At 44.0% G+C, this 25362-nt stretch overlaps 1 protein-coding gene across 7 annotated transcripts; it reads left to right on the forward strand.

Annotated features, from left to right (window-relative positions):
• Positions 1 to 572: 572 nt before the first annotated feature.
• Positions 573 to 24686, forward strand: LOC138768538 (cyclin-dependent kinase 11B). 7 transcript variants are annotated; one of them, XM_069946421.1, is made up of 21 exons: positions 573 to 679; positions 2821 to 2946; positions 3914 to 4029; positions 5519 to 5652; positions 6395 to 6533; positions 8284 to 8441; positions 12435 to 12545; positions 15660 to 15782; positions 17301 to 17396; positions 17961 to 18113; positions 18380 to 18445; positions 19724 to 19908; positions 20004 to 20094; positions 20893 to 21014; positions 21362 to 21467; positions 22104 to 22225; positions 22508 to 22615; positions 22706 to 22822; positions 23097 to 23245; positions 23375 to 23564; positions 24367 to 24686. In XM_069946421.1, exons 2-21 carry the CDS (start codon positions 2836 to 2838, stop codon positions 24457 to 24459), a joined length of 2490 nt encoding a protein of 829 aa, XP_069802522.1. In that variant the 5' UTR covers positions 573 to 679; positions 2821 to 2835; the 3' UTR covers positions 24460 to 24686. The 7 variants fall into 7 exon arrangements, with proteins under 7 accessions (XP_069802522.1, XP_069802523.1, XP_069802524.1 ...); XM_069946422.1 differs by having other exon boundaries at positions 17964 to 18113; XM_069946423.1 differs by having other exon boundaries at positions 8305 to 8441.
• Positions 24687 to 25362: the final 676 nt, after the last annotated feature.

Genomic DNA, 25362 nt, shown 5'->3' on the forward strand with positions numbered 1-25362 from the left:
TGCATTCTTTCTTACGATTTCACCAATTTATATCTTCATAAATAATATATTTGGAATTCCATCATACATGTTATGGTAAAATGAAAGACGCCATTACACAGTACAACTATTCCTGTAAAAAACAAGCCATTACATGGCCTTGTAGATAGAAAACTGAGAGTGCTAGAGCTCTTAGAAGGGGAGGAGGGAAAAACGAAAACTCTAAGATCAAAATTTGCGCGGTCCACTGGGTCATTTTGGGCCTGGTCCTCAAAGGGTTAAAGCTGTTGCAAAACTACAATTCCAATCATGCCTGCACAGCCAAAGCTTTAGCTGTCCAGGCATGATGGGAATTGTAGTTTTGCAGCAGCTGGAGGGCTGAAGGTCCATCGCTTCTATAAGGTAAGGACTTCAGTAGAAATACTTATGATGTGACAGAAGTGACTCTCTTCAGCCACAACTACATAGTGACACAGTTGTCATTGTGTTCAGCAATAGCGTGCTGACGTAAATGAGTTCCCGCAGAATCCGCTGCGCACGCGCGCCACCTAGTGCCCGTTCCATTGTCCTGCGTTCCAGACGTCAGACAGCGCCGCGCTACAAGCGGGAAGTGACGTCATCAGTGCGCGCCGTTGCGCCTCGTTTCGTTCTGGTGTCGGTCGCGGGACGGTGAGAGGCGGAGCGAGAGCGAAAACTACAGGTAAATCGCATTTGTTTCCTCGTTCTTTGTGTGTGTATGAGTCTTCTGTGTGATCTGCTCCGTGTGATGCGGTTAGGACTGGGGAGGAGGCCTCACCGGGAGAATACAGCGGTTGCCATAGATTGCGGCCTATACCGGATGCCGGGATCGTTAGGTCTGTGGCGTCATTGATTTTATTCAGGACTTCAGGGGCCCCGACTTATCACAGGAATGAAGAGGCGGAAGGTGAATAGGTTGTGATTACTGACCAGCACCAGAGAGTGGCGCTGTATACTGGAGGGGTCACTCGGTGCTATAGCCCCGGGGCCCCCACAATCCCTATAGCTAAGTATAGGGAAGCTTAACGGGTTACCCCAATTCATAAGGCGACTGATGGCAAACTCACAGCCTTCCTGCTGCTAAACTACAATTCCCATCATGCTGGGACAAGCAAAGCCTCATGGGAATTGTAGTTTGACACTTATGACCATTGGGATCCCTCTGATCGTGTGTATACACTGCTATATACTCCACTCTGTGTATATACTGCTATATACTCCACTCTGTGTATATACTGCTATATACTCCACTCTGTGTATATACTGCTATATACTCCACTCTGTGTATATACTGCTATATACTCCACTCTGTGTATATACTGCTATATACTCCACTCTGTGTATATACTGCTATATACTCCACTCTGTGTATATACTGCTATATACTCCACTCTGTGTATATACTGCTATATACTCCACTCTGTGTATATACTGCTATATACTCCACTCTGTGTATATACAGCTATATACTCCACTGTGTATATACAGCTATATACTCCACTGTGTATACACTGCAATATACTCGACTCTGTGTATATACTGCTATATGCGCCACCATATGTATACACTGCAATATACTCGACTCTGTGTATATACTGCTATATACGCCACCATATGTATACACTGCTATATACTCCACTCTGTGTATATACCGCTATATATGCCACCATATGTATACACTGCTATATACTCCACTCTGTGTATATACCGCTATATACGCCACCATATGTATACACTGCTATATACTCCACTCTCTGTATATACTGCTATATACTCCACTCTGTATATACTGCTATATACGCCACCATATGTATACACTGTTATATACTCCACTCTGTGTATATACTGCTATATACGCCACCATATGTATACACTGTTATATACTCCACCCTGTGTGTATGCACTGCTATATACTCCACCCTGTGTATATACTGCTATATACGCCACCATATATACACACTGTTATATACTCCACCCTGTGTATATACTGCTATATACGCCACCATATATATACACTGTTATATACTCCACTCTGTGTATATACTGCTATATATACACCACCATATGTATACACTGCTGTATACCCCACTCGGGGTATATACTGCTATATACACCACCATATATATTCACTGCTATATACTCCACTCTGTGTATATACTGCTATATCATAGTTGAGTGTATATAGCAGTGTATACACAAGGTAAGAGTACACAGCAGTATAAAGACATGGTGGAGTAGCTGCTATATACTGCTGTTTAATTTTCCTTTGTGTATGCATTGCTATATACTCCACCCTGTGTATATACTGCTGTGTACTCTGCCCTTGTGTATACATTGCTATGTACTCCACTCTGTTCATATACTGCTATAATTTAGCGGTATATACACAGAGTGGAGTATGTAGCAATGTATACAAACATGGCGGTCACTCATGTTAGGTGCCGTCCTGCCTCCTACATAAGTACGTGCCCCCAACCTGGATGACCACATCTTCCTCCACGTCCCTGTTATTCTTTTCCATGAGCTCCTCAGTGTTGTCATCCACCTCCTCCCCGACCATCTTTCTACTCCAGCTCTGAGGAGACATCATGCTGCGCTTCGGAGGACACCGCGGCGGGACATGCGATCCGGCGGGCGAGAGAACACAGCACAGGGGTTCCTGGAGACTGCCACCTTTTACACAGGGGGCACCTGGAGACTGTGTGACGTGACAAACAACTGATCAGGCTCCTTCCCATTGAATCTACTTCAGAAACTCCCTTTCAACCTTTTTTTGTAAACTCACAACCTGCAAAGTAAATGACATAATTTGTGTTTCTTTAGGTTGACCCACTCCAAATGGGGGATGAAAAAGACAACTGGAAAGTGAAAACGCTGGATGAAATTTTGCAAGAAAAGAAAAGAAGGAAGGAGCAAGAAGAAAAATCAGAGTCTAAACATCCAAAAAATGTAAGAAGCGCGTGAAAGGATTGATGTAAAATTGGCGAAAAATACTGAGCAAAAACTATGAGTGAATCCGGCTTTGGGGTAAATCCACATGTTGTATGTATATTTTGCCTCCATACATCATCTACTATACAAATTCTATACTGCAGCTTTTAATCTCACTACCTCCCAACCCCTCCCCTATCTCCATGTTCTGTTGTCATGTAAGGTGGAATATCCCTTTAAAAACATACCTATAATTTAAAGGGAATGTACCATCAGGCTGGGGCTGAAGCACTGAAAGCAGGCCAACACATCCCCAGCGGGAGGAAATCCCTGTCCCTCCATGATGTGTCTCCATTAGAATCAATGGAGCCGTATCATAGAGGGGTGGGGGTTTCCTCCCTCTTGGGGTGGGTCAGCCCACTTTCAGTGCTTCAGCTTGGGCCTGATGGTACATTAACTTTAAGCAAACTTCTGACATGTCATAGCCACATACCAGAAGTTTGTATTGGTGGGGGGGGTCAGCGTGCTGATGCTCTTGCCAATTACTAGAACAAAGAGGCAGACACACCCAGCAGCGATTGCTCTGCCCTGACATCTCCGCTCTCACTGCTAAAGTATCAATAGACAAAATTATAATGGAGTCTGTGGAACTTCCGGCAATCAAGTCTCCCAGAAGTTCCATAGGCTCCATTATAATTCTGTCTACCATAACAGTAGCAGTGAGAGCAGAGATAACAGGGCAGAGCGTACGCTACGTAGCGCGTCTGTCCTTTTGTTCTTTCTCTCTAGTTTGTTTAAATATTTGATATGCTTTAAGTACTTGACGCCATCAGGCCTCTAAGTTTCATTCTGTAACCTATACACAATAGGATCAGTTTATAAATGCTCATTTACCAGTTGAGGGCAGAAAAAACAAAGGAAACCTGTTTCTTGCTGTGTATAGTAATCGCCTTCAGTTAATGTCACCTTTTTGCTTCTTTCCCAGGCTGATGATCGTGATTCCAAGAGAGATTCCTTGGAAGAAGGGGAGTTGAGAGATCACAGAATGGAGATTACTATTAGAAATTCCCCCTACAGGCGCGAAGATTCAATGGAAGACAGGTACAGACAAATGGTCAAGTGTGTATAGCATGTAATTCAAATTTTTTCTTTAAAGTGAATTTGTGACCATTTGTACCGTCAGAAAGCCGCCTTTAATCCAAGATGTGTTCATGGGTTTGTTCGACTGTTGATGGAGTTATTCTCCAAAAAAGACATCTTTTAATCCAGCAGCGCTATGTTAAAGAAGTGTGCACGCCCTAGGCCTGCAGCGCCTCTCCGCTCCGACCCCCCCCCCCCCCTTGCCGGAGCAGAGCCACGGCCAACCCCCCGGTGCAGACACATACTTACTGCTTCCACAAAGTCGATATCCACAGGGGTCGGCTGGGCTCTGCCCCAGCACGGGTGGTGACAGGTTCCCTTTTAAAGCATTTTTCTGAAAGTGGGGACAGATATATGAAAGGTAAAATGTGTCTCCTTAAAGGTACGTATGTAGAAGTTCACCGGCACTACTTCTATATTCAGGCACAGGCAATCAACCTGGGCGTGCTGGGGGCTATAGCCGATACACCTGGGGGTGCTCCTTTAAATGCACGTAACTTCACATACAGTTTAGAAGGAATAGTGTAGAAAGATAAGGGCACTCACCCAGTTCTGGTGTATCATCTTCAAGCTTTATTACATAAATAAGTGCGATAAAAAGTCCGATCGCGCACTCGGTCGGAGCAGACGCCAAACCAACACTGCTATGTCATGATGGCCATTTTGCGCGCATGCTTCCGAGGAAGCGCGCATGCGCGCGAAATGGCCATCATGACATAGCAGTGTTGGTTTGGCGTCTGCTCCGACCGAGTGCGCGATCGGACTTTTATCGCACTTATTTATGTAATAAAGCTTGAAGATGATACACCAGAACTGGGTGAGTGCCCTTATCTTTCTACACTATTTCTCCTTAAAGGTAGCTTCACACGTACCAAATCCACAGCGAATTTCACGCTGCGAGCTTGCAGCGAAATCCGCTGTGGATCCTGTTAGTGTGAAGGTCTATGAAGTTACATCGAAATTTTCATTCTGCTGCCAGTATGTTACCCAGCCTCTTTAACCCCCCAGTCTGGACCATAAATTACCTGCTTGGCGCTGCAAAGTATGCTCCGTGCCGGGGGCTTTGGGGGGGGTTAAAAACGCCGGGTCACATACTGGCAGCGTAATGAAAATTCTGCTGCGGGTATGTGACCCATAGACCTTCACACTACCAGGATCCACAGCTGATTGTGCTGCAAACTCGCAGTGTGAAATCCACTGTGGATCCGGTACGTGTGAAGTGAAGCTACCCTTACCGTATATTTATCTAAATATTATTTTTCCTAAAAAAAAAAAATTACGACGGGATATAATTTGTTAATCTATTGACATTTGTAAATAAAAACTAAGACTAAAGCCAAAAAGTGATGAAATAGCAGGTGGCGTCTGCCATATTGTGGCTGACTGAACAGAACCCTTAGTAAGACTGGTGTTTCATTTCCTTCCTCTGTATTCTTTTTCTTATTCTCAGAGGTGAAGAAGACGACTCTTTGGCTATTAAACCTCCTCAACAAATTTCTCGGAAAGAAAAATCTCACCACAGAAAAGATGAGAAGAGGAAAGAGAAACGTAGACACCGCAGCCACTCTGCTGAAGGTGCCGGAGGTACTTGTGAATTATGGAAATAATTCTGTAATTTCAGGGAGAGAAGAACGGGCCTGTATGAGAATTAATGGAGCTGTGTCACAGAGAGCAGAGGAGATTGTTACACCATGGGCCAGTGGGCCAGCCCCCAGTGCTTCATGCTAGGCGGGTGCACGAGAATAAACGTTGCTGTGCACGGGAACTGGGCTGTGGTTCAAAAACAGGACCGTGGCACTGATATCCCCACTCCAACCTGTTCATGTAAAAAACACTAAGCGATGTACCTAGTGGTGCATTGGCTTTAAAGGGTTTATCCAGGATTAGGAAAAGCACAGCCACATTCTTGCAAAAACAGCACCACCCCTGACCTCAGGTTGTGGGTGTTATAACAGTTTAACTCTATTCACATATATGGAACTGAGCTGCAATACCACACCCAAACTGAGGGCAAGAGAGGTGCTGTTTCTCAAAGAAAGTGGCCATGTTTGTCTAAGCCTGGATAACTAACTTAAATCAATCTTCCTAATATAGTTTACTATGTGTTCATACAGCATCGTATCAAGCAGGTCGTGGTGCCTTGTGTTCTGACAACTTTCTTTTATGGACCTGATACTCAGTTGCTGTCAATAACAGTTTTATTCTTTTGTGGCTAGACCAGTGTTTCTATGTAAATATTCCCTTCAGTGCTATGTGTCGGTGGTTGACTATGGGTAGTGTAAGATTGACAGCTAGCATTGAGCGCCTTGTGATGTCTCTTAAACAGGAAAATATGTCCGTGTCAAAGAGAAGGACAGAGAGCATGAAAGACGAAAAAGACACAGAGAGGAACAAGATAAAGTTCGCCGTGAGCGTGAGAGACAGAAGAGGAGGGAGCTGGCCAGGGAGCATTCTAGAAGAGAACGGTAAGGGCGAGTCGGGTACTGATAGATGAAGTGTCAGATCAGAATTGGTTCTACCTTTTAGAAACCGTAAGGGTGCCTTTACATGGAGACATTTATTGGATACATTTTTGAAGCCAAAGCCAGGATTGAATTTGAAAAGAGGAGAAATCTTAGTCTTATCTTTGACCTGTTCTGTTTAGTCTGTTCCTGGCTTTGGCTTCAAAAATCTGTTCGATAAATCTCTGTGTAAAGGCACCCTTAGCTGCTAAAGGGATTATCTAGGCTTAGAAAAACATGGCTGCTTTCTTCCATAAACGGCACACAGTCCACAGTTTGGGGTGTGTGTTTTGCAGCTCATTGAAGTAAATGGAGATGAATTGTAATGCCACACACAACCTGAGAATAGAGGTGTGTAAATCTGTGTTTTTTCTAATCCTGAATAACCCCTTTAAGGGGTTGTAAGAATGATCCACTTATTAAACGGCAATCTCTAGCGTGGCGTATATAGTATATATTCCTGTTCTAAGGATTGGGCATCTATTTAATAGTTGTGTTGACCACCGTTATCCCTGCTTGCCAGGTCTTTTGATACAGGTTATAGATGAAACTGCTTTTTGGGGGGGTGATGTAATTTGGGGGCAGTTTGTATCTAACAAACCAATTTTGTAAATTTTAAGTTATTATACTTCATCTCTTACATATATTATGTGGATTTTCTTTAAAGTGTTACATATCATACTGACATGTCAGGCATTCTGATTGGTTGGGTTCTAAGTGTTTATACTGTACTGATTGTTAGACAGCCAAATGAAGAGCTCTGCTAAGCGCTTCACATCTTGGTTCTCTCTGTAAATCCTTAGATTTACTACAAAACCCAACTCAGTGAGTCTTGGTGCAAGAGTTGGGCTTTGTAGTAAATGTATGTAGCCTGAATACCGCAGCAACACGGATGGAGCAGCGAGCCAGGGAGTGAAGCCCTCGACCACACAATATGCCTGGCTATATTTAGTTAAATGTATCAAACGGTGTAACAGGGACTGATGTAAAATACCCATAGCTCAGCTATCAAATCTGGTAAAGGTAAAAGCCGAGCTGTGATTGGTGGCAATATACACCAGCTTCTATGTTACATCCTTTGATAAATCTGATCCTTAGTACCCAACCAATGTCTGTCAAAAAGTTTTTTTTTTTTTAAGTGACAGTGAGCTTTAATGGTGATTTAATGGGGTACTCCAGTGTTTCCCCTCCCCCTGTCTTCTGGTACTTTTTAATTGCTGTACGTCTTGCAGGAAGTGATGTATTCTTTCCAGTCTGACACAGTGCTCTCTACTGCCAACTCTGTCTGTGACGGTAACTGTCCAGAGCAGGAGGAAATCCTCATAGAAAACGTTTCCTACAGTTCCTGTCTAGGACTGAGGTGGCAGCAAAGAGCACTGTCTTACTGGAAAGAATACAACACTTCTTGCAGGACATACAGCAGCTGATAAGTACTGGAAGACTGGAGATTTTTAAATAGACGTAAATTACAAATCTATGTAATTTTCTGAAACCAGGTGATTTGAAAGGGAAAACAAAATGCCAGAGTACCCCTTTACGTTTTTGCAGAGGTTTCTGTCACTCATCATTTTCTGCATATAAAGCAATAAATAAGAATGTTTGATGTAGATTTCCTAGAAATTCTGAGCCTCATGTGTTGAATGGCTGCAGAGAAAGTTTCTCCTCAGGGGACCCTTCTAACCAAATGATATTTTCTATTCCTTTAACTTTAAAGGAATTTTCCTCTGTCTTCCAGCGACCGTCTGGAACAGCTTGAACGGAATCGGGAGCGTGAGAGGAAAATGAGGGAACAGCAGAAAGAGCAAAGAGAACTAAAGGAGCGTCAGAGGAGAGCAGAGGAGAGGCGCAAAGGACGGGAGGCCAGGAGAGAAGGTAGTCATGCCTGCACCTTAACTCTCATGTCATTTTGGCACTGGGTACAGCATTTGCATGTTACTCTAGTTGAATACACTCCAGTGACAAAATGGAGTTAGATCCTCCTTAAATAGTATTACTATGACCTGGTTAGTCTCTGCTTCAGTGATGGCTAACCTTGACACTCCAGCTGTTGCAAAACTACAATTCCCATCATGCCTGGGCAGTCAAAGCCGTATCTTTGGTTGTTCAGGCATGATGGGAATTGTAGTTTTGCAACAGCTGGAGTGTCACAGTTAGCCATCACTGTCTGACTTGCTAGTATTTCTTTGTAGAGCTCTTCACTCTGAATTTAATCATTTAATCAAAATTGGTTGCACCATTGTCCGAAACCATATTCAGATTAGCTGCTTTGGTGCACTGGGAGCGGGCCAGATCCACCCCCCAGGCAGCTTCTTTATGAATACCCCCTTCACTAATATTCATTGCCTTCCCAAGTCCAGACAAGTTACATCAGATTACGGAAAGCCAGTGAATGTGCACGAGGGGCATTCCTGAAGCGGCTGCCCGACAGGTATTGAGGGCCCTGGAGGGCCTGTTGAGCTCTGATGGTATCTTTTGTATATTAAAGCATTGTGGTTTCCATTAGAAAAAATTTAAACCACAATGTTAACAGGGCCTAACCTGTAACTGTTGATTCAGCAGACTCCTTTTTATAGGCCTGGGTGCTGAGGTTCCTTTTTTTTCTGCTTGCGGCTGAGTGCTTTACAGCTTTGCCCTTTAGGCTGTGTGATAGGGTTTGCTTCAAGTGGCTGGTTTATCATATTCCTAGCCTTTCTATGGGCCTGTCCACTGCTAACCCTCAGCAGGGCCAATCACATCCATAGGTTCTTAGTGTACAGCGGAGCCCTTCTGCCTATTCATTTCAGTGATCTGGACGCCCAGCAATTAAAACTTGACTGACACCTAAAGTTTTCTGGAAAAAAATAAAATAAAAAATAGGTATGAGTGTTCTCTACAAATGTGTCCGCTTGCTGGCAGTGTACACAGTGATGCCTTTGCCATTTTGGATAATTTTTTTTTCTTTATCTGGCGCTGTATTTGCACATCAAACAGACGAATTAGGGGAGGCTTTGGAGCCCTCCACCACAGGACTACCCAAATAATGCCATGCTTTTTATACTGTATAATATATTATAATAATATTTGGGTTTTTCCTATAGACTTCAATAAATTGGTTATCCATAGAGATGAGCGAACCTGGAGCATGCTCGAGTCCATCCGAACCCGAACGTTCGGCATTTGATTAGCGGTGGCTGCTGAGGTTGGATAAAGCCCTAAGGCTATGTGGAAATCATGGATATAGTCATTGGCTGTATCCATGTTTTCCAGACAACCTTAGAGCCTTATCCAAGTTCTGCTGCCCCAGCTAATCAAATACCGAACGTTCAGGTTCGGATCGGCTCTAACCCGAACCCAGTTTGCTCATCTCTAGTTCTCCAGCGTTAGACAAACATGGCACTTTCCTCCAGAGACAGCACCACTCTTGTCTCCTAGGTCAGGTGTGTTTTGCAATTAAGCTTTATTCACTTCAATGGAACCAAGTAACAAAACCTGCACCCAAACTGGAGACTAGTCTTGTTGTCGAAAAACATGTCGTGTTGTTGAAAAACATGTCCACTTTCTTGCAAATGTTGGTTAACCCCTTTATAGCGAATGTACTTTTGCTTTAAGCATTGAACATGAATAGAACGGCGCAGGAAAGGCAGTGCCGCAGTCCTTTTCTTAAACGTGACCCGATTCCCACCCATGACGCTGGTCTTTTACCGAGCATCAGCCAAAGGCTAAAGCACTGAAAGCCTGGCGGCCCACCCCCAGTGGAATGAAACCCCCGCCCCTCTGTGATGCATCTCCATTAGAATCAATGAAGCAGTGTCATAGAGGGGCAAGGGGTTTCATCCCTCTGGGCTGATGTGCGGTAATAGACCGGCGCCTTACGCAGCAACCAGGCCGGGGCTCAAAAAAAGGACCACAGCACTGTCTTTCCTGCAATGTTCTATTCATGGACAAAGCTTGAGGCGAATGTAACTGATGGTACATTCGCTTTAGGGACACTTCATGTACCCCATCCATAGAGCAGTTTCACTTTGAAAAACAGCGATCGGCACTAAGGTAGTGTGAACAGTGTCCCTTTAGGATATTCCATTAGATTTTGCCTTTAGTCAGAAAAAGAGGGGTATGGGGTGCTCCTCCTTAGAAATTCAAGTTCTAGTGTAAGATCCAGTATGAAAAAATAGAAGAATATAAGGGCACTCACCATAAAACTTGACTTTTATTGCGGTTGCATTAAAAACGATCCATTGTATTCAGGCGACCCAGACGCCAGCACCTTGCGGTGAATCTACGTGACAGCCGTTAAGCGATCGTAAGCACGCTTCTACAGACGTCTGTAGAAGCGTGCTTACGCTCGCGAAACGGCTGTCACGTAGATTTACCGCAAGGTGCTGGCGTCTGGGTCGCCTGAATACAATGTATCGTTTTTAATGCAACCACAATAAAAGTCAAGTTTTATGGTGAGTGCCCTTCTAGTTTTTCATACCATCCATAGAGCAGTGTTTGAGTACGGAGCAGACAGTTTGAGTGAACAGCAATCTACCCATGATGTGCGCAGCATGAATCCCACTCTCTTAGATGCACAAAGGACTAGTTGGAGTAAGAAGTTTCATTAGGACCCATTCTTTTCTATGGCCCTGCACACACCCATATTTGCCACTATATGGCAGAGATCCCCTATTCTGAATGAATGGGTCCATGCTAATGCGGACGGCTATTGGTGCACATCTGTAGTAATGTCCATGACTGCGGGCAGGATTACGCATGTGTTACTCAGGCCTATTTAGATAACATGAGGGAATTCTGAGTTAATGGTGGTTTTGCAGTCACATCGGGGAGCAGCTCCCATCAGTGGGTTATAGTAATGGCTCATTGGTTTCACTAGGCAGGCACTGTGTAATCATTTCTGCTGCCCTCCATGAGGTTAGAACGCTTACATACAGCTAGGTTATCACTCAGATCACCGTCGTTTGCTGGGGGTCCTGCAGTGCGTAACCTGATGAGCACTGTGTTTGGGGACCCTTTGAATATAAAAAAAAATTGTTCAACGTGGTTCTGTCAGTTTCAGCTTTGTTACACGTTTAGAGCCAAGTAAAATTAGTTATCCCCTCTCCACAACATAGGGGATCACCGGCTGGCTGTTGGGGCTTCTGCACCATCAGAGTGGAGGTCAGTTGTCCCCACAAGACTAAGGCTGGGTTCACACTATGTTTTTGCAAAAAAACGGATGAAAAACTGATGCGAAAAAGGATGCATTTGTGGCATCCGTTTTGATCCGTTTTTCCGTTGACTTCCATTATAAAAAAAAAAAAAAAATCAAAACGGATCGTTTTTTTTACGTACACAAAAACGTAGTCGACCTCATTTTTGTGTCTGTTAAAAAAAAGTATTTTTTTTTTTTTTTTTTTTTTTTTTTTTTTACAATGGAAGTCAATGGAAAAAGGGATTAAAAATGGATGCGCGCACACACAAAAAAAAATAACAGGACAAAAACAGAATGCAAAAATGTAGTGTGAACCCAGCCTATGGGGCGGCAGTGTCCATGCTTGTTCACCGCTCCATTCACTAATCTTTATATATATATATATATATATATATATATATATATATATATATATATATATATATATATATATATATATATATATATATAATTTATTTATTATTATGCGCTCTGGTGACAAGGCATCTCCATTCTTGTGATCGGTGGGGGTCTCAGTGGTCGTCTCTTCACAGATCAGCTTGTTTTCCCTTATCTTCTTGCTAGGGGATAACCTTCAGTCTTGGATAACCACCTTGATTCATTCTTTTTCCTCTCTGCAATAGTAGTAGTAATACCTGTAATTCATAGTCTTGCATTGCAATTTAGTGTTCCAACCTGTACAACATGCCTTCCAGGGCTCGCAGGATCTGCGCTTCCTGAACGCAGGAAGCCAGGGCTCTTGCAAGAGACTGAGAAAATGCAGTACAGTGCAGATTCAAGAATACTTGTAGAGTTTAGCACACAAAGTAAGTTTTGGCTTTTTAAACCATTTTTTTGGCATTAACTTTTGTAGCATTACTGTACTGCATTGTATCTTCTTAACCCTTTCTTAGCCAGACAAGCTGACTCCAACCAGTGTTTCATGGATTGATTTGTGCATTGTTAGTAAGGCCCTATACACGCACAGATTGTATATTACAGAAGTGCATGGACTGTATACTACAGACTGGACCTTGGAACTCCCAAGATCAACATTCAATATAATGCTGGGAGCTCTGAACAGCTGTCAGAACAGTAGTGCGGAAATTTAAAGTGTCACTGTCGTTTTCCTTTTTTTTTTTTTTTTTTTTTTTTGCAGAAATCAATAGTATAGGCGATTAAAAAAAAAAAACTTTGTAATTGGGTTTATTAGCCCAAAAAATGCATTTTTTTATCATGAAAAAGCAGTTTGACGATCTCCCCCCGTCTTCATGGTTCTTTTATGGAGATGAGGCACCAAAACAGGACAACAAAGAGTTAATTTACAGCTACAGCTTAAGTCAGCACTGACCTCTGAACACCTCTTTCATGCAGTTCCCGCTGTAAAATCCTTTGTTCTCTGCTGGCGACTAATCTCCCTCCTCCTCATCCTTCCCCTCCCTTCTTCATAGAACATACAGGATCCGACTGATGTAAAAGAGTCGAGATTTCCTGATAATGAGCAGTGGATGAGAGAGGGGGGGGACCTGGGGAAAGTCTTTTTGAATGCCGATAATGGCAGATTTGCCTAATAAACCCAATTACAAAGTTTCTTAAAATCGCCTGGACTATTGATTTCTGCAAAAAAACAAAACAAAACAAAAAAACGACAGTGACACTTTAAAATAATAGTAGTTCACCACACCATCCACAAGCTTAGATGCTGCACATTTGATATATTTATCTGCATAAAACTTGTCCGTATCATCTCTATGCTCTAAAGCTGCTTCATTTAATTGATTGACAGTGTCAACTAGGCGTGGCTTCATTGCAGTTTGGCCTCCTCTCCCAAGCTGTTAGATGGGGCACAACTGCTGTGAACAGTGACTCTTTAAGCGACAGCATCACTTTAACAGTTCGGAGCCCCCAACATCATTATGAATGTTGATGTCGGGAGATCCGATCCGTAGTATACAATCCATATACAGACCATATATTATATGGACGTGTCACTAGGGTCTAAAACGTTGAAATACAGCCGCTGCTGTAATGTGTGGGTATGGCTGTCTAGTCCGTTAACATAGGGCCGTTGAAGTGGCAAATGCCAGCAGTGCTCGATTGACCTTATTCGGAGGCCGACGGGATTTCAGGGGTTTGCAGCGCCTGTCGCTGTGCTGTTTTGGCTGACAAATACGACACATCTGCTGACAGAGCCTTCCTTAACCACTGTTATTAGCAATACTGGAGAACACACGATTGCCTTGGCATTCTGTAAATCATTTTCTTTCATTTATCTCTTTTCGGTTTGTCTTTTCTCTGCTGTGTATTATAGGGGGTTACCCCAAGTTTTCATTTAGCTGATGTGTACCGTCCACCGCTGGGATCCCCAATCATCCCAAGAATAGAGGCCTCTTGTTTCATGGGTGAATGGAGCAGCAGACATGCCCAGCCTCCACCTCATTCCACCCAGAGACCTCGGTTTCTGTTATCCATGGGGATCCCAGGGGCCTGACAGCCACTAATGAGTTAGTTACCTCTTGACAGGATAGGTGATCATATTTAATTTTGAAGTAAGCTTTTTAAAGAGGTACTCCGAGCTGGGGTTATTTTTAGGGTATGGCTGGGGAAGGGGTGGAAATAGAGGCTGCCGGGTTCCATATTGAGCTGCCCCGTTCTCCCGTCCAGCTCCCGCTTCCTGGTCTGAGCTGCGGCTTGAGACGTGACCTCTCAAGGCAGCTCAGTTATTCAGCGGTCGGAGCGGAGTCCCGCCTCGGCCGCTGAATAGCTGAGCTGCCTTGAGACATCACGTCTCAAACCGCAGCTCAGACCAGGAAGCGCCGTCGTCAAGGGAGAATAGGGCGGCACAATATGGGACCTGGTGCTGGAACCATGGACGCAAGTGACCGGCGGCCTCTATTTGCACCCCTTACCCAGCCATACCCCAAAAATAACCCCCGCCCGGAGTACCCCATTAACTACATTGGAGATGGTTGCAAGGATGCCCCCCCAAAAAGTAGGATATTAGTACTCAGGCGTTTCCTTCATACATATGCTGCGCTGCTCTATACAATCGTCTTTTTGATTGGTATTGAATTGTAAACGACTTGCATGCATCTGCTCAGATCCTAGATCACCTTGACCAGAAACCTTGCACTGACAGGCTTTACGCTGCTGCATATTACACTGGCATACTATGTTTATCCCTTTTATCACACACAGCCTTTTATCGGGTTCAGGAAGTCGAAAGGTGGCGGGGAGGCAGTTCTCTGCTAGAGTGTAGAATGCTTATAAAACTGTTTCGCTTCTGAAGCCGTCCGTGCTGCCAAGTATCACATGATGAACATCCCAGGCACATTGGACCTCCAGGACCCTGTGCCTCCACATCTGATTTATCATCAATAACAATAGTCCTAAAATCTCCCCTGGGTTTTGCATTTTCTTGTATATAAAGCTTAATAATTCCTTTAAACAGTCTGTACCTTTAATCGTCAGCTTCTATGATCTCTGCCTACTGTCCGTGAATGGGAACGTTCTGTATGTGATCGGAACAGATCATTTCTCTTTGTTTCCCTTTACTTGGGCGCATGTTGAACCCCTGTTCTTGGTAATTGGCCCTTGTAAGAGGTGATCATCTGACAAAATGATAAATTATCGTTCACGACGGTGTGCCGCCATAAAATTTTTTGATGTGTGGCTCTTAGTAATGGATCTAATGGGCTGCATGAACGATCCAGCGATTGTTTGTGCAGCCTGGTCACAGGATTGCTCGTGTCTCATGAAGCCTTGTTTTCTGCAGCTTGTCAGCACTTCTAATGCTTCTAATTCCTTATCAAGATCCTTACGAAGTATGTTAGAAGGCCGCTGTATAAAGATGAAACTTAATGTACATAATACATAGAGCCTTTACATTGCCGTGCAGATCTCTCATTTCCATTTTCTCCTGACACTTTGCCCTTCTCCAGTAACCGCTCATCACAGAACAGCAAGAGAGGAGCATGGAGACAAAAATAAAGCCAACTACCGCAGCCATAGCCCTGTACGACAGCAACGGGAAAGGGCGGAGGCTGGAGATGTGAGGAAACAAGGTGATGCATAATAATGATTGGAAGAGAAATATCTGGCATTTCCCATACTGTCCTTGTTTGGACACATGGATGTAATATTTGAGGCTTCCTGCTCAAAAACGCCCAATCTTTTATCCAAGGTGGAGAGCCGCTGCAGAAATCAATTGGAGGATCCAATGCATCTGTGTAATACACTGATACATTGGATTTACGGTGCAGCATGTGCTGTTTAAAGGGAATCTGTCAGCCTGGCTAAGGGCCCTATTCCACAGGAGCGATAATCTGCCGAATCGGCCCAATTCGGGCGATTTTCGCTCGGTGGAATAGAGAGAACGATCAGCCAATGATCGTGTCATCGGCTGATCGTTCATTTAGGTTCAGACCTAAAATCGTTGTTCGCCACCAGGGCATCGCTACGGTTGAATAGCGGTGTGCGGCGGCGACCAACTATTTCGGCAGAACCATACATTACCTGTCCGGGCGCAGGTCTTCTTCTCCCGGTCCTGCGCGGCAGCATCGGCTTCAGAGCGGGGCTGTCTGAACTGACAGACCGCTCAGCCAATCACTGGCCAGAAACGCCACGGCCAGTGATTGGCTGAGCGGTCTGTCAGTTCAGACAGCCCTGCTCCGAAGCCGATGCTGCCACGCGGGATCGGGAGAAGGAGACCTGCAGGCCGGACAGGTAATGTATGAAACAAGGGCTGCAAGGACATCTCTAATGATTTGCATAACAGGTGCACTCAGCTTCGGGCTGTGGTCCAGGAGTGGGACTTGAAGGGAGGGTTAAGTATGTCGGGCTCCGCCACCTTAGCCGGGCTGACTGGTCCTCTTTAAAGAGTAGCTGTTATAATGTTTTTTTAAACAACAGATCCTGGGCTTACTGACAATCTTGAAATATTCTTTAATTAAGTATTTTGGCCTTAATGTGTTTTAAACCTAGCCTATACTTTAACACCAGGGGGCGCTGTTTGCATTATTTCTTATTCCCTGTTATACTGGCCGAAACCTTTCTTCATTAAAAAAAAAAAAGAGTTGAGACACTTGAAGTCCCAATCCCGTGCGCGTACCTGAGCAAGGCAGTCATTTGATCGACAGCCCTGCTTAGCATGTATCTGTCTCCCAGTCTGTGAACTGCAGGAGCAGAAGCATGTTCACAGACCAGAAGAAACAGGACAGGGGTGTGGGGGGGTATGGGCTGTACCACTATTATTGAATCCCATGCTGTATTGTTGTCCTCTCTGCACTGAAAGTATCTGCACACAGAGGGAATGGCAATACAGGCTGGGATGCAGCTTTTTGACCCTTGGCTTGTTTAGGGGCAAGTGAGAGATGTAGCCAGTTTAGCTACTGCTGTGCTGACTGGCTACACCATGTGATATATATATATACACACACACACGGCAGAAGGATGCCCTTGATGGGGATTGTTTCTTATAAGGCGCCCCCTTTAGCTGCCTGCAAGCTATACACTTCCTTTACTACATAGAACATACACACCCTGAATTAGTATCACAACTGTGTTGCTTTTGCTTCTCTCAGTGAAAGAGGACAGACCCGATGTGAGGGATCTCTTGTCTGACTTGCAAGATATCAGCGACAGCGAGCGGAAAACCAGTTCTGCAGAATCCTCCTCAGGTACTGAAGCTTGCGCGGTCTCTTATTGTTGATCTTCTTTCTCTTTAAGTGACTGAAATCACAACCACCACAAGGGGGAGGATATGCCTTAAATTGTTGGGAGTAAAGAGACTGTAAAGTGCTGTAAAAAATATGTGCTTAATATTATAGATGAGAAAACTAGGAGATATGCTGCAGGGGACCACACTCTTATGCTTAGATACTGTAATAGGGCTTATTAACATGTGGGAACCTCTCTAAAATCATAGTTATCAAAATGGCGGTAGCTCCATGGTCTTCCACAACCATAAAGGGTTATGACCTCCTACAGTGGTCTGTTACCTGTGGCTCCCCACGTCTTACAAAACTGCATCTCCCATTGGGTCTGTCATGGCCACAGGTTGGGGATCACTGTCCTCCTACATATAGGATCTACAGACACAGCACCTTACAGTATTATATCAGGCATGTTGGACCAGGTTGGAATGATTATACTGCCAATCCAATATGTTGTGTCCGTCTTTTTCGCTCGTCTGCTCTGCCTATATTATGTGTTGACAGCATTTGCTTTCAATGTCATTTTAGCAGGGTCTGCTTCTGGATCAGAGGAAGAGGAGGAGACCAGCTCTGAGGAATCAGAGGAAGCTGAAGAAGAGGAGGAAGAAGAAGAGGAGGAGGAAGAGGAAGAAGAGGAGGAGACGGGAAGCAATTCGGAGGCAGCTTCAGAACAGACTGCAGGTAGTAATGTTATAAGTGTACAGCTATTACTGTGACACGTATATCACAACACTTCAACTAAATGCAGCTTATTGCTAGGAAGATGGAGGCGTAAATTGCGTGGGAACAAATAGTCCAATCTCAGATGTCATGCTGATTCCTTACTAAAGAAGAGCGATGATTCATATTCTATGCTAACATCTGCTTACTTCCTGCAAACCTGTTTTGTTAAAGACATGAAAGGACATTTATTATTTATACATCTGATCTTATTGGTTATTTTGCAGAGGAAGTCAGCGATGAAGAGATGAGTGAAGATGAGGAGCGAGAGAATGGGAATCACGTTCCTGTTGGTAAGAGTCACATATTCTACAATCTGAAGTAGATAGGATGATCCTGAAACAAATAGTGACGTACCTCTCCCACATCATTGTTACACAGACATTATAGGTTATACATGGGAAAAAAGGGCTTATCCAGAAATAGAACCTTGGTACCGACTCTGCTCCATTCAAGTCAGTGGGGCTAAGGTGTAATACCACACACAAACTGAGGACGAGCGGGGACGCTACTAAAAGAAAGCAGCCTTGGTTTTCTTTTAATAGTGACTACCTGTACTGGCAAAATGTGAGAACTAAGGGGGACATTTATGAGAAGTCCGTCAGGGGCGTATGCCAGGGAAAAGGCACAGATTTGCTCCTTCTCCCTGGCGTATGCCTGCCATATTCCCCGCTCGCCCGATGGCAAGGCGGGAAGGAGCACCTAATTTGTCATGATTTATGCCTGCAAGCAAGAGTAAATCGTGATCATGGAACGCTTTGGCGGCCAACCAGATTTACTAAGACGCGTGCAAGTATGCCTGTCTTCATAAATTCCCCCCCCCCAAAAGATTTTTCGTATGGAACCTCAACTATAAGGAAGCAGTGATTGTGTCCATGATCATAGGAAGCTGTAGTGTGCAGGCCATGACTGTCCTGCAGTTTGCATTAGAGGTGCTTCACGTACTGCTACCAGTGACCATGCAAATTGTGCTGCTGATACAGAAAGCTACTAACACCTGAGGCATCAGGACACTCTCGTATTCAGTTTCACAGATGAGGTTTTGCAAATGAACTTGGGGTGTTAAGAATAGTATTAAATAGTCCTACCATCTCAGCGCCATACCTTCTCCCATGACTATAAGGAAACCGCCTCTGACTATGGAGCAGGTACTATGTTGTGACAGACGCATGCAGACAAAACCATGGTGGTTTACTTCGGCAATATGGTGTACATTGGCCATGTTGTTTCATCCGCATGCCGCTGTTGCAACATAGTACTCGCCTCACTATCACAGTTTAAGCCAAGGCATCAGGACTTTATAACCTTTTATTAGGTTTTTAGTCCCTGCAACCCCCGCCTCCCCCTGGTTAAACCTTTAAAACATATGTCATTAGGAATCGTCACCCGATTGGTGTGCAGTCGCTCCTGCCAGTGTAGTTGTTGCCATAAGTACCCGATCTTGCAGCGGCAGGAACAGCTGCACAACTATCAGGTGAGGATTCCCAATGACAGGTATGCCTTAAGTATATTAGCAGTTTGTTCAGCGTGTTGGCTTTGGTCTTGTCAGTAAGAGAGTCTTTATTTTGCAGTCACAGAGTCCAGATTTGATCATGACTCCCCTGAGAGTGAGGAGGAAGAAGAGGAGGAAGAAGAAATTAGAAATGCTAGCCCACGTTCAAACGCTCAGACAGATGGTGAATATGTCCCCGATTCTCCAGTTATGTCACCTGTTGAGTTAAAGCAGGAGCTGCCTAAATATCTTCCAGCACTACAGGTATGTGCGGTAACTGAGGGACATGCATGTAAAATACAGACGTCTCTCTTGGTCTGATGCTTTACTACTAACCGCTGTTTCCTTATTCTCACCAGGGCTGTCGCAGTGTAGAGGAGTTTCAGTGCCTGAACCGGATCGAGGAAGGGACCTATGGAGTTGTGTACAGAGCAAAGGACAAGAAGACGGGTGTGTAAAAATGTATTAATCTGCTATGCTAGTCCATACTGCAAAAGGTATACCAGTCTATGTCTGCCCAGTGGAGGCCAAAGGAACATTAAAGGGGTTATCCAGTGCTACAAAAACATGGCCACTTTTCCCCCTCTCCTATCTCTAGATTGGGTGGATTGGTTTCAAACTCCGTTCCTTTGAAGTAAATGGAGCTTAATTGCAAACCGCACCTGAACTGGAGACAAGAAAGGGCGAAAAGTGTCTCCTGCTGCGACTGTTGCACAGCACTCACAGTAATGTGATTTATGGCACGAATAAGCCGTTCAGCTGTAACCAATAAACTTAAATTTTCTCAGTTTTTACAGCATAGACAGGTGAAATAAAGGTAGGTCATTATTAGTGCTCCAAATCATGTATGCTTCTTACTACACTCGCATTGGAAGTCAACTTTACTGTTAAGTTTTGGCCGCCATTAGGTTATGAAATATGGGTACATTTGGTGTTTATGCCAGGAGCTTTTTCTATATATGTGCCAAGCATAGGCTTCAAACATGTTGGCAACATAGCCTAAAGCGATTCCATGTTGGATTGGGTGAGACGTGCTGCTCATACTTTTACTGCTCCATTACGGCTTCCTGGATATCCCACACCAGAAAGAAGAGAATAGTGTATTTGAGTGTGCACACACGTATAATTCCCAGCTTTATAGAAAACTGTACTTTTACACTTTGACCACTAGGGGCACTGTTGTCACTGCTAAATACATTTGTAAGTTAAAGAGTATCATTGAAAGATTTTTTTTTTCTTGATTTCTAGATGAAATTGTTGCACTGAAGAGGTTAAAGATGGAAAAAGAGAAGGAAGGCTTCCCTATAACATCCCTCAGAGAGATCAACACCATATTAAAAGCCCAGCATGAGAATATTGTCAGGGTCCGGGTAAGCATCAAAAACAGTACTGCTGTAATCGTGTCTGGCATTGTCAGGCTACAAACATTACTTGTTGTTTAAGCGGGCTTTTTTTTTTGTCTGCCTTCCCCACATGTTAATGATAGTTGTTGGTTTGTAGCCTCAAACATTTCCTGCTGGTTGTTATTCCAGACCTTTGCTTCTGATGACAGCTGGAATGATATGTACCGCAGGATAATGAGGGTGTTTGATTTCAAGTGTTTTGCGGTCGCACTGTTACATATACACACACGTGCTGCACAGGTTATTTACTGTCTTATTTATGGAAAATTCAGCTCCTGTGTCCTGTTACTTAAGCCGCTTCTCTTTCTGCCCAGGAAATTGTCGTCGGGAGTAATATGGACAAAATCTACATTGTAATGAACTATGTGGAGCACGATCTCAAAAGCCTCATGGAGACTATGAAGCAGCCTTTCCTGCCAGGTGAATGAATTGAGGCATTGTTTGGTTTTTAATGTATATGAATACATTTCTCTGTGACTATGTCCCACTGAGCAGCAGTTCCTGAGCTCTAAGATGTGAAAGGGCAGGAGCTGTAAGGACTGATACTGCTGCAGGCATGGAAATATATAATACCCATTCAGATCAACTATGGACCTATTGAAGCTATTAAGTGCCAGAAACGTGCTCTGCTGTTTTTACACCTAGCCTTATGGTAGGCCATCTAGGTGTGACTGTTTAAGGCAGTGGTGTCAAACCTGCATCCCTCCAGCTGTTGCAAAACTAATTCTGATCATGCCTAGCCAGCCAAAGCTTTGTGCTGTCCAGGCATGATGGGAATTTTAGTTTTGCAACAGCTGGAGAGGGTTGCAGATTTGAGACCCATGACGCATAGAATAGTTAAAGGGAAGGGGCACCTCACTTCTACAAGTATAATTGTGTTCCTGATCCCTAGTTTAATCTCAATGTGGTTGTAAGGCTACATTAGGGTGTAAATATTTTTAAAAAACGAAGAATTGGAAGTTAACTCCTTAAACCATAATCCCTCCAGTAAGTTTTGTGGAGTTTGTTTAATAAAGAACATGTAACAAACTATCTTTTCTACATCTCCATCCACAGGTGAAGTCAAGACGCTTATGATTCAGCTGCTAAGGGGAGTCCGTCATCTACATGATAACTGGATTCTTCACCGGGATCTCAAGACTTCCAATCTGCTGCTCAGTCATGCTGGTATATTAAAGGTAAGGCCTCTGTCCAGGGTCATCCTGCCACCAATCTTTGTCAATAGCTAGAACAGAGTAGGAGCTGCACCCCTTTCTACATTGGCGAGTGGCCCCGGCTAGTGAGTGCAGGCCACAGTGCCCTCTACAGTCTAAACAATTAGTTGTCAAGTCCCCCTCTATAGGCCCACATGTATTTAAATTTCCTTACTCTATCTATTTATCTATCTTAATGTATGTGTGTATACATTTGGTCCTGACTGTTTTCAGGACTTTGTTTATTAATAGTATTATATTTTGCAGGTTGGAGATTTTGGTTTAGCCCGTGAATATGGCTCACCTCTAAAGCCTTATACTCCCATTGTGGTCACCCTGTGGTATCGCGCTCCCGAACTTCTGCTTGGCGCTAAGGTGCGTGTATTTGAACACTGAAAGCATGTATAATAATGTTCTGAAATCGTTTCATTACAAGACATATTTGTTTCCATATTCTGTACACAGGAATACTCCACAGCCATAGATATGTGGTCAGTGGGCTGTATATTTGGTGAACTCCTGACCCAGAAGCCTCTCTTCCCAGGAAAATCTGAGATTGATCAGATCAACAAGATATTTAAGGTAAGGCTGATTGTGATTATAGAGGATCACACACACCACATTTAATGGTGACCCATCCATCGGGTGACATTAGGCTTAGGAACCACTGTGTCGCTGTGTCTCTTTGCCTCTGCACAGCTTTTTGCAGGGTGCTGTATGGTTGATCATGGACTATAATGGCTTGGAAACCAACATTATAACCTTGCAGCCATAGCAACTTGACTAACCAATGTCGATGCAGCATGTTCCTCCTTTTGTATTTTTATACAGTTGTATTTCCCCCCCCCCCCCCCAGGATCTCGGCACCCCAAGTGAGAAGATCTGGCCAGGTTACAATGAGCTTCCAGCTGTCAAGAAGATGACTTTTTCTGAATATCCGTACAATAACCTCCGGAAGAGATTTGGGGCTCTGCTGTCAGACCAGGGATTCGACCTCATGAACAAGTAAATCATTCAGGCCCCTTTTCATTCTCATCAGTCTGACATTGATCTTTAACGCTGAGGGGGATCTGGGGACAGTGACTGTTACTGGTTCCTTTTACCACCCAAGTAATGTTGTGTTATTTCCCTCAGGTTCCTGACCTACTGTCCTGCTAAAAGAATTACTGCTGAAGATGGCTTAAAGCATGAATATTTCGGCGAGACCCCCTTACCAATAGACCCGTCCATGTTCCCCACATGGCCAGCAAAAAGTGAACAGCAGAGAGTGAAACGTGGCACCAGCCCTCGGCCCCCGGAGGGAGGACTCGGTTATAGCCAATTGGTGAGCTTGGGAATCTGATTCTTCCTATGATTAGTGTGGATGTAGTGTCTTGAAGCCAGGGCTTCACCTTCCTGCTGTAATGGAATGATTAATGTGGACATTAAGAATCAAGGAAACAGATGAATCCTAACCAGGTGTATTATCCAGACATTGAGAGCTATTATGCTGCGTTTACACGTAACTATTATCGTGCAAATTTGCGCGATAAAGATCGAATTTGAACGATAATCGTACGTGTAAACGCAGCAAACGATCAAACGAGCGAGAAATCGTTTATTTTGATCTTTGAACAAGTTCTCAAATCCTCGTTGATCATTCGCAAAAAATTCGCAGATTGTTCCTTGTGAACAGTCGTTCGCCGATTTTAACCAATGTGTGAGAGAGGCTTAAGCGATCGCAAAAGATTTTTCCGTACGATATAGCGTACCGTCTAAATGCTGATTTTTATTAAAAAAAACATTGGTACTCCAACATCGTTAATCGTACGATCGGGCCAATTATCGTTTCGTGTAAACACAGCATCAGGATTCTCAATTGAGACTGAAGCTTTCTTCCAAGTTTATTCCCTCTTTTACGTCATTAGGCATTCTAAAATATAAGCCTTAGTATTATATTATTCACACACTGTTATATACTAGCCGCTAGTATCCAGATGGTTAAGTCTCAACAAACTTAGGTCAGAATATACACATACAAAGAAGGTAGGTGCCTGGGTTTTGGGATCTCAACCTATAATTATGACATACGTTTGTGGGGGTCACCGCTAGGTATTACTTCAATATCCTCCTCTGTTTTATTTCAGGGCGATGATGATCTCAAGGACACCGGGTTTCACCTCACCACCACCAATCAGGGGGCATCTGCAGCGGGGCCCGGCTTTAGCCTCAAGTTCTAAGTGACTAACTGAGAGACTGAATGCCAGATACTAAGGACAAGTGTTCAAGGCCCGAGCATTGCGCCCAACTATACTGTAGCTGCTGTGTCCGCCACCACCTCATACCATGAACGTGTCATTCCAGAGGAGAGGACCTTGTGACATAAGCAGGGACTGACGTCTTTGACGTATTTATTTTTCTCTATTGTATATTTGTAGAATTAAAATGCAATTTTTAATTGTTTAAATTGCTTTGGTTTCCTAGTTCTTCCCATCAACAGATGAAATTTCAACTTTCGTCTCGAATAGAGAGTAAGGTTTCAGGTACTGTGCTGTAAGCCCTGATTCTAGGATGTTAAAACTGCTGGAATAGGAGAAAAGGTGTATGATCTTGGGGAAACAGACTGCTGGTACCCACTGCAATCTTAAAGCGACTCTGTACCCACAATCTGACCCCCACAAACCACTTGTACCTTCGGGTAGCTGCTTTTAATCCAAGACCTGTCCTGAGGTCCGTTCGGCAGGGGATGCAGTTATTCTCCTAAAAACAACTTTTAATCCTGCAGCCCTGTGTCTAACGGCCGGGGCTTACATTTGTATATGCATTAGGCTGGCACAACCTCTCCTTCCCTCCTCCTCACCCTCCTCATCATTAGGAATGATCTAGGAACATTTACTGCTGTTTGAGCTTTGCACAGGTGTCTTAACGATCCAGCTCATGTTCATTATACACACAGGTGGGGAATAGGAAGCAATCTGCCTGGAGCATTCCTAATAATGAGGAGGGTGGGGAGGAAGGACATAGAGGTGGTGCCAGCCTAATGCATATACAAATGTAAGCCCCGGCCGTTAGACACAGTGCTGTAGGATTAAAATTAAATTTTTAGCACAATAACTGCATCACCTGCCGAATGGATCTTGGAT

The sequence above is a fragment of the Dendropsophus ebraccatus genome, chromosome 12 (assembly GCF_027789765.1).
Source record: "Dendropsophus ebraccatus isolate aDenEbr1 chromosome 12, aDenEbr1.pat, whole genome shotgun sequence".
NCBI classification, from domain to species: Eukaryota; Metazoa; Chordata; class Amphibia; order Anura; family Hylidae; genus Dendropsophus; species Dendropsophus ebraccatus.